The sequence below is a fragment of the Paroedura picta genome, chromosome 3, assembly GCF_049243985.1.
Source record: "Paroedura picta isolate Pp20150507F chromosome 3, Ppicta_v3.0, whole genome shotgun sequence".
In the NCBI taxonomy this organism is placed as follows: domain Eukaryota; kingdom Metazoa; phylum Chordata; class Lepidosauria; order Squamata; family Gekkonidae; genus Paroedura; species Paroedura picta.
The window spans coordinates 1,893,189-1,907,903 of NC_135371.1; the positions used below are offsets into that span (position 1 = coordinate 1,893,189).

General features: G+C 52.5%; 2 protein-coding genes across 2 annotated transcripts in view; both read right to left on the reverse strand.

The window, feature by feature from the left end:
- LOC143833813 (uncharacterized) overlaps positions 1-3,849 on the reverse strand; it is a 36,917-nt gene extending 33,068 nt beyond the window's left edge. Inside the window, 3 exon segments of the mRNA XM_077330039.1 lie at positions 766-892; positions 1,759-1,844; positions 3,453-3,849. Coding sequence (XP_077186154.1) covers positions 766-892; positions 1,759-1,773 — 142 coding nt within the window. The 5' untranslated portion in view covers positions 1,774-1,844; positions 3,453-3,849.
- A 1,446-nt stretch (positions 3,850-5,295) lies between these two features.
- On the reverse strand, positions 5,296-14,512 carry LOC143833922 (uncharacterized). The gene is made up of 4 exons (XM_077330249.1): positions 14,472-14,512; positions 12,787-12,872; positions 11,727-11,853; positions 5,296-9,205 (listed from the first exon to the last, which is right to left on the reverse strand). Exons 2-4 carry the CDS (start codon positions 12,799-12,801, stop codon positions 6,663-6,665), a joined length of 2,685 nt encoding a protein of 894 aa, XP_077186364.1. The 5' UTR covers positions 12,802-12,872; positions 14,472-14,512; the 3' UTR covers positions 5,296-6,662.
- Positions 14,513-14,715: the final 203 nt, after the last annotated feature.

A 14,715-nucleotide genomic window follows, 5' to 3' on the forward strand; every position in this document is an offset into this window, starting at 1 on the left:
AAATACTTCAAAAAATATAATAGTAGTTTTGTAACATGTAATGTATTTTAAATAAATTATCAAGTTATTTTTTTAAAAGAAAAAATGTGGAATTAATTGCTGGAGGGTGGAGGGATGGCCACAAGAATCAACAGCCTTAAAAGGGATTTTGATAAGATTCCCTCCCTGGTCTGACCTAGCAGGACTCTTCTGAGGTTCTAAAAATGTTTTGAGGAAAAGCGTCAAGGTAAAAAAGGCCACGGCCAGCCACCCGGCCTCAGAAGGAAGCGCAGGCAACATACACCAGACCTAAGCAGCTACCTTCATCCTCCTCCTCCTCTTCCAGCCAAGATATCAGGGGAGGTTTGGCTCCTGTTTTGTAAGGGGCAAAAAGAGCAGAATTATTATCCCTCTTGAGGGCACATTTGGTCTGGCCAGAGACACACAGCAGATCAAGCACAGTGCTAGAATAGGCAGGATCTGGAATGTGCCTCATTCAGATGGATATGACAAAAATCCTACAGGGGGCATCAAAGGAGGAGCATGTTCAGATTAGGAACTTCCTGTTATTACAGTTAGACAGTTAGGTCTCTCTCTCGCTCTTGCTCTCTTTCTCTCTCTGCGAGCAGAAGGCCTCCTGCCTCACAGGAAGGACTGCAGAGGGGGACAGAGGCCAGCTATGGGGCCCAGGCCGGACAGCCTGACCCTTTCCTTCTGAATGAGGGACTTCCTTCCACTCTCTCCACAAAGCACAAAGTAAAAAGTCCAGGGGAAGGGAATCCTCACCCAGAAAGGCCACCGTGTCATAATTCTCCCGCATGACTTCCTTGTAGAGCTCTCTCTGGGCTGGCAGCAGCAGGGCCCACTCCTCCGGGGTGAAATACACGGCTACCTCCTCAAAGGACACCCAGCCCTGGAAAGAAGGAGAAGGAAGCATTTCTTTACAGGACTGGGAAGCTGATCCACGTGGGGGGGGGGGAGGCAAAATGAAGGGAGCCAATGAACACGGAGCTGGCTGAGCACTGGGGGACCTCAAGGAGAAAGTCTTGGGAACTGGCACCGCTCGGAGGCGCTGGGAGCAGCTAAATGTGGCAGGGCCTTTTCTGGGGTGGTCCCCAGACTTTGGAACAACCTCCCTCTGGGGATTCACCAGGTGATGCAAACACACCTCTGCAGCCACAGCACCTGTCCCCTCTGTGCCCTGCCCTGCCAGAGAAAGAGGGGGGGTCATGTTTTAAAGGAGGAGCCACATTAGGAGGAGAAGGGAAAGGAGGAGGAGGAGGAGGAGGAAGAGAACAGGGTTTTTTTCTAATACCCTGCTTTTCATTATCGGAAGGAGTCCTAAAGCAGCTTAGAAACACCATGACCTTCCACACCATGACCTTCCACACTAGCCCAAGGTTACCCGGCTGGCTGCTTGTGGAGGAGTGGGGAATCACACCCGGTGCCCCAGATTAGCCTGCCGCCCTTCCACCACCACACCAGGCTGGCCCTCAGAAGCCAGAGAGGTTCACATGAAAAGGGACGCATCACTTTCTGTGGGGAAATCCGTGGTCCAGGATTGCTACAAAGCTGCACCACCCCCACCCCCAGTTCCAGACGGGGGGTGGGTGGGGGGGACCCCTGCCCTGCCTCTCCACTGGTGGGGGAACGGGGTTGACCTTGGGCAGGACCAGAACCCAGAGGAAGGGGCCCGATCCCCAGAGCCTTGCGACAGAGAAAGGACCTTTCCTTCCTTCCTTCCTTCCGCTGCCTCTCTTTCCCACGACACCCCCTTACCTGAGTGGGCTGCATGGCGGCTCCTGTCCCTTCACCACCCAGAGGAGGTGGCCCAGGAGGCGTCGGAGGGGTCTTCCCACGGTGGACTGGAGGGTGAGAACGAAGGAGGGCCGGAAGCCCCGTTTTCTTTGACAGCCTCTTCAGCATCCCTCTCTTTCCAGATTTCGTTTGTTTATATTATTTATAGCAGGGGTAGTCAACCTGTGGTCCTCCAGATGTTCATGGACTACAATTCCCATGTGGCCCTGCCTGCAAATGCAGGCAGGGGCTCATGGGAATTGTAGTCCACGAACATCTGGAGGACCGCAGGTTGACTACTCCTGATTTATAGTCTCCCTTCACCATTTGCTATGACGAGAACATAAAAGCAGCCGTGCTGGATCCGGCCAGTGGCCCGAATCCGGTCCAACACGCTGTGTCACACAGTGGCCGAAACCCAGGAGCCCTCCCACTGTCGCCCCCCCCCCCAAGCCCCAAGAAAGCAGAGCATCTCTGCCCCAGACCTAAGAACACAAGGGAGGCCCTGTTGGATCAGGCCAATGGCCCATCCAGTGAAAAGACACGGTGTCACATGGTGGCCGAAAGCAGGTGCCCTCAGGAGGTCCACCCGTGGACCCAGAACTTCAGAAGTCCACCCCCCAGGCTCCCCCCCCCAGGCCCCAAGAAGACAGAGTCTTCCATCTATACCTTTTGGCTCAGAGCTACTGACCAACCTTTGCTCTAAATGCTTGTCCAATCCGTGCCAGAGAGTGTCTATGACTTAAGCCAGGGGTAGTCAACCTGGGGTCCTCCAGATGTCCATGGACTACAATTCCCATGAGCCCCTGCCAGCTGACTTAAGCCACCATCTCTTCCTGCAGCAGTGAATTCCACATGTTAATGACGAGGGGTGGGGGGTTCAGGTCATTTAGTTGGAAACCCCTCCCCCTAAAAAATGCCTTCCCAAATTCCCCAACACCATTACTTGAGGTACCTTGCATTACTGCAAGGCAGGTGGGGCTGAGAGAGCCCTGGAAGAACTGCTCTTCTGAGAACAGCTCTAACTGGTCCAAAGTCACCCACCCGGCTGCAGGCGGAGGCGGAGCGGGGAACCATTTTGATGCTGCAAAACGGCTTCTGTTGTGAATTATGGCGTGAAGTTGCCTTACTACTAGGGTTGCCAGCTCTGGGTTGGGAAATACCTGGAGATTTCGGAGGTGGAGCCGGGGGTGGGCAAGATCTGGAGGGGGGGGAAGGACCTCGGTGGAATGTCACGCCATGCAGTCCCCCCTCCCAAACAGCCCTTCTCTCCGGGGGAATTGAGCTCAGCCGCCTGGAGAGAAGCTAGAATTTGGGGGATCCCCAGGTCCCCCCTGGAGGCTGGCATCCCTATGGCGCACGAAGCCGACTCCTCGGCCCGCAAGGCCAGTATTGCTGACTCCGGCCGGCAGCGGCTCGCCAGGGTCTGGGCCCAGCTCTTTCCCCACCACCTCGTGGCCGGCTCCTTCTCGCGGGAGATGCTGGGGATGGGACCCGGGGGGGGGGGCTGTGGCGTGCATGCCTGGCCAGCAGAGCCACAAGCCCCCTTGCTTGCTTGCTTGCATGGCATTATTGCATTGCATTTTCTGCATTGCATTGCATCATTTTCTGCATTGCATCATTTTCTGCATTGCATTGCATAGCAGGGCCTCCCCTCCCTTCCCTTCCCTACTCACCGGCTGGGGCCAAGGCCGCCACTGGAAGATGCTCCGGCGGGGGGGGGGGGGAGGCCGGCTCTGGCTGCCCCCCCACCCCGCCCCCTCCTCCCAGGCGCCTCCGGGGCAGCAGCCGCGCCCCTTTAACTCTTCAGGGGACGGCGGGCAGGGGAAGCCCCAGGAAGCCCCGGGAAGCTGCAGCCCCCTGGCGGTCCCTGGCCCCGAGGAAGCCCGCCTGGCCCCCCCCCTGGTGGAAGGAGCTCCCAGAGGGGATCGGGGCCACGGGGCCTGCAAAAGGGAGCTCCTCCGCCAGGCCCCGGGCTGAGGCCGGCCAAAGCCCCCCGTTGCCCGATTCTCCGGCCTGCCTGGATCAGTTAGGGAATCCCTCCTGCAGCTGGGAGCCGCTTCTGCCATCCTGCCCCCCCCCCCCCCGCCAGAGCCGAGGAGCCCAGTGTGGGCTTTGGCCCTGGAGAGGCGCAGGGGGCGGGGGGGCTGCAGGGGCCCAGGGGCCCCCCCACAGGACACGGCGCCCCTGAGCCCCTGAGCGGAGCCATTGGGGGGCTGTGACTCTCCGTCTGCTTCGGAGCTCCAGGCCAAGGGATGGCCCGGACCTTCAAGCCCCGGGTAGCTCTGGGGCCAGCATCTCTCGGCCCAGCTTTTCCGTCCCGAAAAGGTCTCCGGCACCCAACCCCACTGGGACTCCTGCCGGCTGGCCCCACTCCCTGCCAGCCCCTCGGGCCACTCCCCAAGGCCCAGAGCTCCCCAGGGTCCTCCGTCCCGCCCCCCCAGCCCCCCAGCCCCGGAGGTCCCCTTCTTGGCCTGGCTTCTGTAGCGGGGCTGCGGCCAGGCCTTGGGCCCGTCTGCTGGCTGAGCCCAGCTGGAGAGAAACTTGAGAAAGGCCTTCTCAGGCAGGGCAGCAATATTTGGAACGACCCCCCCCCCCAGGCGAGATTCATCTGGCAACTGTCTCCTGTCCACTTCCCCAATGAGCGAAGGTTTCTGTCATGCCCCCAGTAGCTGTGGTTCACACCCTGCCTTGCGTTGGGGGTGGGCTTTTCTATAGATAACAATATGTTTTACGGGAATTGTTTTACGTCTTTTAAAATGTTTTCATGTCCAAGTGTTTCTTCATGTTGGGTGCCTTGGGGACGCCCATTTGAATGGAAAGGCGATACTAAAACGTTTTAAATAAATCAGTCTGTATACATAAAAGGCACCCTCTGCTTCTTTGTCTTGTGATAAGCTTGACTCCTCAGAAACTCAGGTTAGAGGCCTCAGAATTGACCAGCATCTTCTGGAGGATTGTGGGGAATGTCGCAGGAGACACAAAGGGAACGAGAACATCCAGGCCCTAAATGGCGTTTTTTTGAACCTGGAAAATATGGCTGGCGCCTCAAAATTGACCTCGGTAGTCCGGCTGACGATGGGAGCTGCTGAGCCCAAAACCAAGGGAATGGGAAGACCCTCGCCCAGGTTCTGGCCACGTGACCCGTTAGCAATTAGGCAGCCTGACCTGGATAGCCCAAGGCAAGCTCAATCTCGGAAGCTGAGCTGGGCTGACCCTGACTAATATTTGGATGGGAGACCTTCAAGGAACACCAGGGTCATGATGCAGAAGCACGCTGCGACAAATCGCCTCTGAACATCCCTTGCCTAGCTGCCAGAGACTCCTAGGATCTCTCGGCCAAACTGCACACAATACCGAACCACAAATCAACACAGAGCAATTGGGCATCCAATTTCAGGGTCTGTGTCCTTCACCACATGTTCTTGCTCCACTTGCAATGCAGGCAGATTCCTATTGGAGCAGTGGGAGAAACTCTTGGGGAGGCTCTTACAGTTCAATGAAACGTGACCAGCTCTAGGCGTTCAAAGAGTTAATTCTTTATTAGGCAAGAATTTGACAGGGATACACAGATGCCAACTGATCCTAGAATATTTTTTGGGGGGGAGGGTAAGGGTAAGCAATAAAGGCAGATCTGAACCTTTCACAAGCTTAGCTAACAAACATGGAAGTTGAAAGCTGATCAGGTGTTCATTGGCCGAATGGAAAAATTGTAAGCCCCACAAGAGCACGGAGAGGTCTCGCCCAAAAGGTTCCCTAACGGAAGCTGACAGCAGGAGCCTCACTTGGTGCTCTGCGTGACGCTTTTTGAAGAGAACGCAGCAGGGAGAGAGAGAAATATTTCTGTCTTTAACCCAAGATTGTCGTCAAGATCAAACAATTGGTCACCAAAGCGGTGGGCAAGAAAAGCAAACCGGTGTACCCCAAATATACATCTTGAGAGCACCCACTGATTCCTCAAAGCAAAGGGGAAAAACTAAACTTGACCCTTCAAGATGAAAGGAGCGTCAAAACTGCACTTTCTCCTGCTACAAAGATGAGGAGTCAGGAGCTTAAAAACTGTCCTGCACTTTTTCTGAACGATACAAAAGTTACGAAACAATATAAGAATACCCTGAATCAGCATGGCAGTCGTCAAGCAAAGGTTGGATGCACACTTTTCTTGGATGCTTTAGGATGCTCTGGGCTGATCCTGCGTTGAGCAGGAGGGTTGGACTAGATGGCCTGTGTGGCCCCTTCCAACTCTAGGATTCTGTGATTCTGTGAACATAAATATCTATGATTCAAGTCACATATAGGTGACCCTTCTGTCTGGGAAAATGTCTCTGTGTGGCAGTATTCTAAAGCCCAGAGGTTTCTCCTTGTGCTTCCTTCTAGAAAGGTCGAAATTGCAACATTCGGACTCTGGCATGCCCCCCTCCGAAGGCTCCCTCCAACCCCCCTGTAATCTTACAGGCTTCCTGCAATAGCGGTCCTGCCCCGTGTGTTCCAATGAGGCAAAGAAGACCACTTTTTCACTGTCCTGCGCTTACCTGGGGAACTCCGGATTCTCTTGCTCTTTCACCCTGTGCTCTTTTAAATGTTCTTCCATCTCCCAATGAAACATTCGTCCTACAAGCTCTCTTGGCTTTCTCCTCACATGGTTTCCAGTGGGAATTCTTTAATGGGATGCAAGCTTTCCACTAGGAGAAAAGCTTTCCACCCCAATACTCCAGGCATTCATACGGTTTCTGACCTATGCCCATTTTAGACGGGAAGTAGGAATCCCCCTCTGGATGAAGCTTTCCCCATATACCAAGAATTTACATGTTTGTTTTTCTGTGAGAAATATTTTAGGGGAAGAAAGATTTCTCTGCTGAATGGAACTTTCCCCACACTCCAAGCATCTATATGGTTTCTTCCTTGTGAATCCTTTGATGAGAAGCAAGGCTTCCACTCTGAGTGAAGCTTTTCCCACAAGCCAAACATTTATATGGCTTCTCCCCTGTGTGAATTCTTTGATGGACTTTAAGTTGTCCTCCCCGACTGAAGCATTTTCTACACTCCAGGCATTCATATGGTCTTTCTCCTGTGTGAATTCTTTGATGGACTTTAAGTTGTCCTCTCCCACTGAAGCATTTTCTACACTCCAGGCATTCATATGGTCTTTCTCCTGTGTGAATTCTTTGATGGACAGTAAGAGTTTCTCTCCCGCTGAAGCATTTTCCACACTCCGGGCATTCATATGGCATCTCCCCTGTGTGAATTCTTTGATGGATAGTGAGAACTCCCTTCTGAATGAAACTTTTCCCACACTCAAGGCATTTATATGGTCTTTCTCCTGTGTGAATTCTTTGATGGGCAGTGAGAACTCCCTTCTGAATGAAACTTTTCCCACACTCAAGGCATTTATATGGTCTTTCTCCTGTGTGAATTCTTTGATGGACTTTAAGTTGTCCTCTCCCACTGAAGCATTTTCCACACTCTGGACATTCATATGGTCTTTCTCCTGTGTGAATTCTTTGATGGGCAGTGAGAACTCCCTTCTGAATGAAACTTTTCCCACACTCCAGGCATTCATATGGTCTTTCTCCTGTGTGAATTTTTTGATGGACTTTAAGTTGTCCTCTCCCACTGAAGCATTTTCCACACTCTGGGCATTCATATGGTCTTTCTCCTGTGTGAATTTTTTGATGGACTTTAAGTTGTCCTTTCCCACTGAAGCATTTTCCACACTCCGGGCATTCATATGGTCTTTCTCCTGTGTGAATTTTTTGATGGACTTTAAGTTGTCGTCTCCAACTGAAGCATTTTCCACACTCCAGGCATTCATATGGTCTTTCTCCTGTGTGAATTTTTTGATGGACTTTAAGTTGTCCTCTCCCACTGAAGCATTTTCCACACTCCAGGCATTCATATGGTCTTTCTCCTGTGTGAATTTTTTGATGGACTTTAAGTTGTCCTCTCCCACTGAAGCATTTTCCACACTCCGGGCATTCATATGGTCTTTCTCCTGTGTGAATTTTTTGATGGACTTTAAGTTGTCCTCTCCAACTGAAGCATTTTCCACACTCCGGGCATTTATATGGTTTCTCCCCTGTGTGAATTCTCTGATGGGAAGTAAGATCTCCCCTCTGAATGAAACTTTTTCCACATTCCAGGCATTTATATAGTTTTTCTCCTGTGTGAATTCTTCGATGGGCAGTAAGATATTTCCTTCCAGTGAAACTTTTCCCACACTCCAGGCATTTATATGGTCTTTCTCCTGTGTGAATTCTTTGATGGACAGTAAGAGTTCCTCTCCCGCTGAAGCATTTTCCACACTCCGGGCATTTATATGGTTTCTCCCCTGTATGAATTCTCTGATGGGAAGTAAGATGTCCCCTCTGAATGAAACTTTTCCCACACTCCAGACATTTATATAGTTTTTCTCCTGTGTGAATTCTTCGATGGGCAGTAAGATATTTCCTTCCAATGAAACTTTCCCCACACTCCAGGCATTTATATGGTCTTTCTCCTGTGTGAATTCTTTGATGGACAGTAAGAGTTCCTCTCCTGCTGAAGCATTTTCCACACTCCAGGCATTTATATGGTTTCTCCCCGGTGTGAATTCTCTGATGGAACGTAAGATCTCCCCACTGAATGAAACTTTTCCCACACTCCAGGCATTTATATGGTCTTTCTCCTGTGTGAATTCTTCGATGGGCAGTAAGATGTCCTCTCCCACTGAAGCATTTTCCACACTCCGGGCATTTATATGGTTTCTCCCCTGTGTGAATTCTCTGATGGGAAGTAAGATCTCCCCTCCGAATGAAACTTTTCCCACACTCCAGGCATTTATATGGTTTTTCTCCCGTGTGAATTCTTTGATGGGCAGTAAGAGCTCCTCTCCCGCTGAAGCATTTTCCACACTCCAGGCATTTATATGGTCTTTCTCCTGTGTGAATTCTTCGATGGGCAGTAAGATATTTCCTTCGAATGAAACTTTTCCCACACTCCAGGCATTTATGTGGTTTTTCTCCCGTGTGAACTCTTTGATGGACTTTAAGTTGTCCTCTCCCGCTGAAGCATTTTCCACACTCCAGGCATTTATATGGTTTCTTTCCTATGTGGGTTCCTTGATCAGTAGTAATGTAATCCTTCTGCCCAGAAGCTTTTTCATGCTCCAAATATTCATATGCATTTTTTCTGTTGTTGGCCTTGCAATCAATACGATTGCCTGATTTCTCATGAGCTTGTTCTGCGCCAGTGGTGGCCTCATTCGTGTCACACCCTCTGTAGATGACCTGGAGTTGTGCAGCTTCTTGTGAGACAGGACCTTGTAGGAAACAGGAATTATTCCCGACTTGTTCTTCTCCCTCATCTTTCTTCAGTACATTAGAACATGCTGGGTTCTCCTTCACTTCTGGCTGCTCTGCTGTTTCATCTCCTGGCTCCCACACGCACCGCGCTGAAAGAGAGAAATCTTCCATGAAACGGACTCCATGAAACTGGGGCAGAAAATACAAGATGGGAAAGCTTTGCTGTCTGGAAATGCTTTGAAAACTCTTGCTTGGGAGACCGGCCCTGGCAAATCCGAGCCTGTATTGACTGACAGGCCACCTGTGGTGAGAAAAGGGGGGGTCAGCATTTCGTGGGAGCACCTATGTATACACCCGCCCTTCCTTGACTCAAACCGCAAGTCAGAAGAGCTGCCCCAAAATAGCCCCCCCCCCCCCCGGTAGGTTTGCAGTCAGGCAGAGATGCTGCTTGGCTACTTAGCACAATTCTAATTTGTCTTACTTTTAAGGTATTCCACGCCAGAAGACAGTGTCATGGGGCTTTCTGCAGTAGAAGTATAGGGCCCATTCTATTGTTTAGCCAGCTTTGACCAATTACAGACTGTCTTTGTCTTCATGTCTGTAACCCACAGTTTGGGTCTCATGAGGGTGGTGAGAGACGCTGTCAGTCAAGGTGGACGGGAAGTCAGGGTGGCCTTGGGGAGGGGAGGGACTTCAATGGGGTCTAATGCCACAGAGTCCCCCCTCCAGGGCAGGGCATGAATTTCTGTTGCCTAGAGATGAGCTGTAATTCCGGTGGGGTCTCCAGGACTCACCCGGAGTCTAGCGTCCCTAACTAGGACGTCAGAAGTGCAGGTTCAGATCCCTCTGCCATGGACTTGGGCCCATTACACACATCCTGCCTAACGTACCTCACAGGGTCGTTGGGAGGGGAACAATGTAAGTTTCTTTGAGTCCCCATTGGGAGAGAACTTGATAGCAGAACTATTAACTCCCCATCATTCATAATATTAACAAAGATTTGCCACCATAACTATTAAATACATTCTGGGGATCTATTAATTCCTCCCTTCCCCCCCCCCCCCCAGTTCACACTATGCTCCTATTAATGCGTCTGGAGTTCTAGTCCTACGGCCAAAATACTAGACCTCGAGGACATCCGATGTAGGGGGTGGGCAGTAGGGTCGGGGCAGAGAACAGGAAACACTACTTTACACAGAAAGGTATTGAAATGTGGAATTGGCTGCCAGACGATGACTGAATATGCGACAGACAGCCAATAGATCAAAATGGAGAAAATGGAGCCCAGTTTTAGATTATACTGATCAGTAAAAACTGAATGGAAAACTGACAAAGTGTATATGTAAATTTTGGGAAAAATCTATAAGAAGAAGAGTTGGTTCTTATATGCCACTTTCTCTACCCGAAGGAGTCTCAAAGTGGCTTACAAGTGCCTTCCCTTTCCTCTCCCCTTCAACAGGCACCCTGTGAGGTGGGTGAGGCTGAGAGAGCTCTGAGGGAACAGCTTTTTCACTGCTGTGTCGAGCCCAAGGCCACCCAGCTGGCCAGTATGGGGGATGTAAAATAGTCTCAAGTTTCTCTCTCTCCCTTCTTTCCAGAAACCCCCTGCCAAAGTATGTCATGTTTTCTTTTTTCTTCTGTATGTAAAATAGTTCAAAAAATATAATAGTAGTTTTGTAACATGTAATGTATTTTAAATAAATTATCAAATTATTTTTTTAAAAGAAAAGGAAAAAAATGTGGAATTAATTGCTGGAGGATGGAGGGATGGCCACAAGAATACAAAGCCTTAAAAGGGATTTTGATAAGATTCCCTCCCTGGTCTGACCTAGCAGGACCTGGAATGTGCCTCATTCAGATGGATATGACAAAAATCCTACAGGGGGCATCAAAGGAGGAGCATATTCAGATTAGGAACCTCCTGGTATTACAGTTAGACAGTTAGGTCTCTCTCTCGCTCTCTTTCTCTCTCTGCGAGCAGAAGGCCTCCTGCCTCACAGGAAGGACTGCAGAGGGGGACAGAGGCCAGCTATGGGGCCCAGGCCAGACAGCCTGACCCTTTCCTTAGAATCATAGAATCATAGAGTGGGAAGGGGCCATACAGGCCATCTAGTCCAACCCCCTGCTCAATGCAGGATTAGCCCTAAGCATCCTAAAGCATCCAAGAGAAGTGTGCATCCAACCTTTGCTTGAAGACTTCCAGTGAGGGGGAGCTCACCACCTCCTTAGGCAGCCTATTCCAATGCTGAACTAGAATCATAGAATCACAGAATCATAGAGTGGGAAGGGGCCATACAGGCCATCTAGTCCAACCCCCTGCTCAACGCAGGATTAGCCCTAAGCATCCTAAAGCATCCAAGAGAAGTGTGCATCCAACCTTTGCTTGAAGACTTCCAGTGAGGGGGAGCTCACCACCTCCTTAGGCAGCCTATTCCACTGCTGAACTACTCTGACTGTGAAAAACTTTTTCCTGATATCAAGCCTATATCGTTGTACTTGAAGTTTAAACCCATTACTGTGTGTCCTCTCCTCTGCAGCCAGCAGGAACAGCGTCCTGCCCTCCTCCAAGTGACAACCTTTCAAATACTTAAATACCTTCTGAATGAGGGACTTCCTTCCGCTCTCTCCACAAAGCACAAAGTGAAAAGTCCAGGGGAAGGGAATCCTCACCCAGGAAGGCCACCGTGTCATAATTCTCCCGCATGACTTCCTTGCAGAGCTCTCTCTGGGCTGGCAGCAGCAGGGCCCACTCCTCCGGGGTGAAATACACGGCTACCTCCTCAAAGGACACCCAGCCCTGGAAAGAAGGAGAAGGAAGCATTTCTTTGCAGGACTGGGAAGCTGATCCACGTGGGGGGGGGGGGGGAGGCAAAATGAAGGGAGCCAATGAACACAGAGCTGGCTGAGCACTGGGACCTCAAGGAGAAAGTCTTGGGAACTGGCACCGCTCGGAGGCGCTGGGAGCAGCTAAATGTGGCAGGGCCTTTTCTGGGGTGGTCCCCAGACTTTGGAACAACCTCCCTCTCTGGGGATTCACCAGGTGCCTCCATGGAATGGATTTGGGTGATGCAAACACACCTCTGCAGCCACAGCACCTGTCCCCTCTGTGCCCTGCCCTGCCAGAGAAAGAGGGGGGGTCATGTTTTAAAGGAGGAGCAACATTAGGAGGAGAAGGGAAAGGAGGAGGAGGAGGAGGAGGAAGAGAGCGGGGTTTTTTCTCATACCCTGCTTTTCATTATCCGAAGGAGTCCTAAAGCAGCTTACAAACACCATTACCTTCCACACCCTGTGGGGTGGGTGGGCCCCAGAGAGCTAAAGGAGCATCTTTGGTAGAACTGCAACTAGCCCAAGGTTACCCGGCTGGCTGCTTGTGGAGGAGTGGGGAATCGCACCCGGTGCCCCAGATTAGCCTGCCGCCCTTCCACCACCACACCAGGCTGGCCCTCAAAAGCCAGAGAGGTTCACATGAAAAGGGACCCATCATTTTCTGTGGGGAAATCCGTGGTCGAGGATTGCTACAAAGCTGCACCACCCCCAACCCCAGTTCCAGACGGGGGGTGGGTGGGGGGGACCCCTGCCCTGCCTCTCCACTGGTGGGGGAGGGGGGTTGACCTTGGGCAGGACCAGAACCCAGAGGAAGGGGCCCGATCCCCAGAGCCTTGCGACAGAGAAAGGACCTTTCCTTCCTTCCTTCCTTCCGCTGCCTCTCTTTCCCACGACACCCCCTTACCTGAGTGGGCTGCATGGCGGCTCCTGTCCCTTCACCACCCAGAGGAGGTGGCCCAGGAGGCGTCGGAGGGGTCTTCCCACGGTGGCCTGGAGGGGGAGAACGAAGGAGGGCCGGAAGCCCCGTTTTCTTTGACAGCCTCTTCAGCATCCCTCTCTTTCCAGATTTCGTTTGTTTATATTATTTATAGCAGGGGTAGTCAACCTGTGGTCCTCCAGATGTTCGTGGACTACAATTCCCATGGGGCCCTGCCCGCAAATGCAGACAGGGGCTCATGGGAATTGTAGTCCACAAATATCTGGAGGACCGCAGTTTGACTACTCCTGACTTATAGTCTCCCTTCACCATTTGCAATGACGAGAACATAAAAGCAGCCGTGCTGGATCCGGCCAGTGGCCCGAATCCGGTCCAACACGCTGTGTCACACAGTGGCCGAAACCCAGGAGCCCTCCCACTGTCCCCCCCCCAAGCCCCAAGAAAGCAGAGCATCTCTGCCCCAGACCTAAGAACACAAGGGAGGCCCTGTTGGATCAGGCCAATGGCCCATCCAGTGAAAAGACACGGTGTCACATGGTGGCCGAAAGCAGGTGCCCTCAGGAGGTCCACCCGTGGACCCAGAACTTCAGAAGTCCACCCCCCAGGCTCCCCCCCCCCAGACCCCAAGAAGACAGAGTCTTCCATCTATACCTTTTGGCTCAGAGCTACTGACCAACCTTTGCTCTAAATGCTTGTCCAATCCCCGCCGGAGGGTGTCTATGACCTAAGCCAGGGGTAGTCAACCTGTGGTCCTCCAGATGTCCATGGACTACAATTCCCATAAGCCCCTGCCAGCTGACTTAAGCCACCATCGCTTCCTGCAGCAGTGAATTCCACATGTTAATGACGAAGGGTGGAGGGTTCAGCTCAGTTTAGCTGGAAACCCCTCCCCCTAAAAAATGCCTTCCCAAATTCCCCAACACCATTACTTGAGGTACCTTGCTTTACTGCAAGGTAGGTGGGGCTGAGAGAGCCCTGGCAGAACTGCTATTTGAGAACAGCTCTAACTGGTCCAAAGTCACCCACCTGGCTGCAGGTGGAGGCGGAGCGGGGAACCCTTTTGATGCTGCAAAACGGCTTCTGTTGTGAATTATGGCGTGAAGTTGCCTTACTACTAGGGTTGCCAGCTCTGGGTTGGGAAATACCTGGAGATTTCGGAGTGGGAGCCGGGAGTGGGCAAGATGTGGAGGGGGGGGAGGACCTCGGTGGAATGTCACGCCATGCAGTCCCCCCTCCCAAACAGCCCTTCTCTCCGGGGGAATTGAGCTCAGCCGCCTGGAGAGAAGCTAGAATTTGGGGGATCCCCCGGTCTCCCCTGGAGGCTGGCATCCCTATGGCGCACGAAACCGACTCCTCGGCCCGCAAGGCCAGTATTGCTGACTCCGGCCGGCAGCGGCTCGCCAGGGTCTGGGCCCAGCTCTTTCCCCACCACCTCGTGGCCGGCTCCTTCTCGCGGGAGATGCTGGGGATGGGACCCGGGAGGGGCCTTGGCGTGCATGCCTGGCCAGCAGAGCCACAAGCCCCCGTGCTTGCTTGCTTGCTTGCTTGGCATTATTGCATTGCATTATTGCGTTGCATTGCATCATTTTCTGCATTGCATCCTTTTCTGCATTGCATAGCAGGGCCTCCCCTCCCTTCCCCTCCCTACTCACCGGCTCGGGCCAAGGCCGCCACTGGAAGATGGTCGGGGGGGGGGGGGGGAGGCCGGCTCTGGCTGCCCCCCCACCCCGCCCCCTCCTCCCAGGCGCCTCCGGGGCAGCAGCCGCGCCCCTTTAACTCTTCAGGGGACGGCGGGCAGGGGAAGCCCCAGGAAGCCCCGGGAAGCTGCAGCCCCCTGGCGGTCCCTGGCCCCGAGGAAGCCCGCCTGGCCCCCCCCCCCGGTGGAAGGAGCTCCCA

Excerpts from the sequence above, each read along its gene's own strand:
- LOC143833922 (XM_077330249.1), bottom strand. Across the intron at positions 9,206-11,726 it reads TGACACGGTGGCCTTCCTGG|CGCGGTGCGTGTGGGAGCCA; the intron begins GTGAGGATTCCC and ends TCTCTCTTTCAG.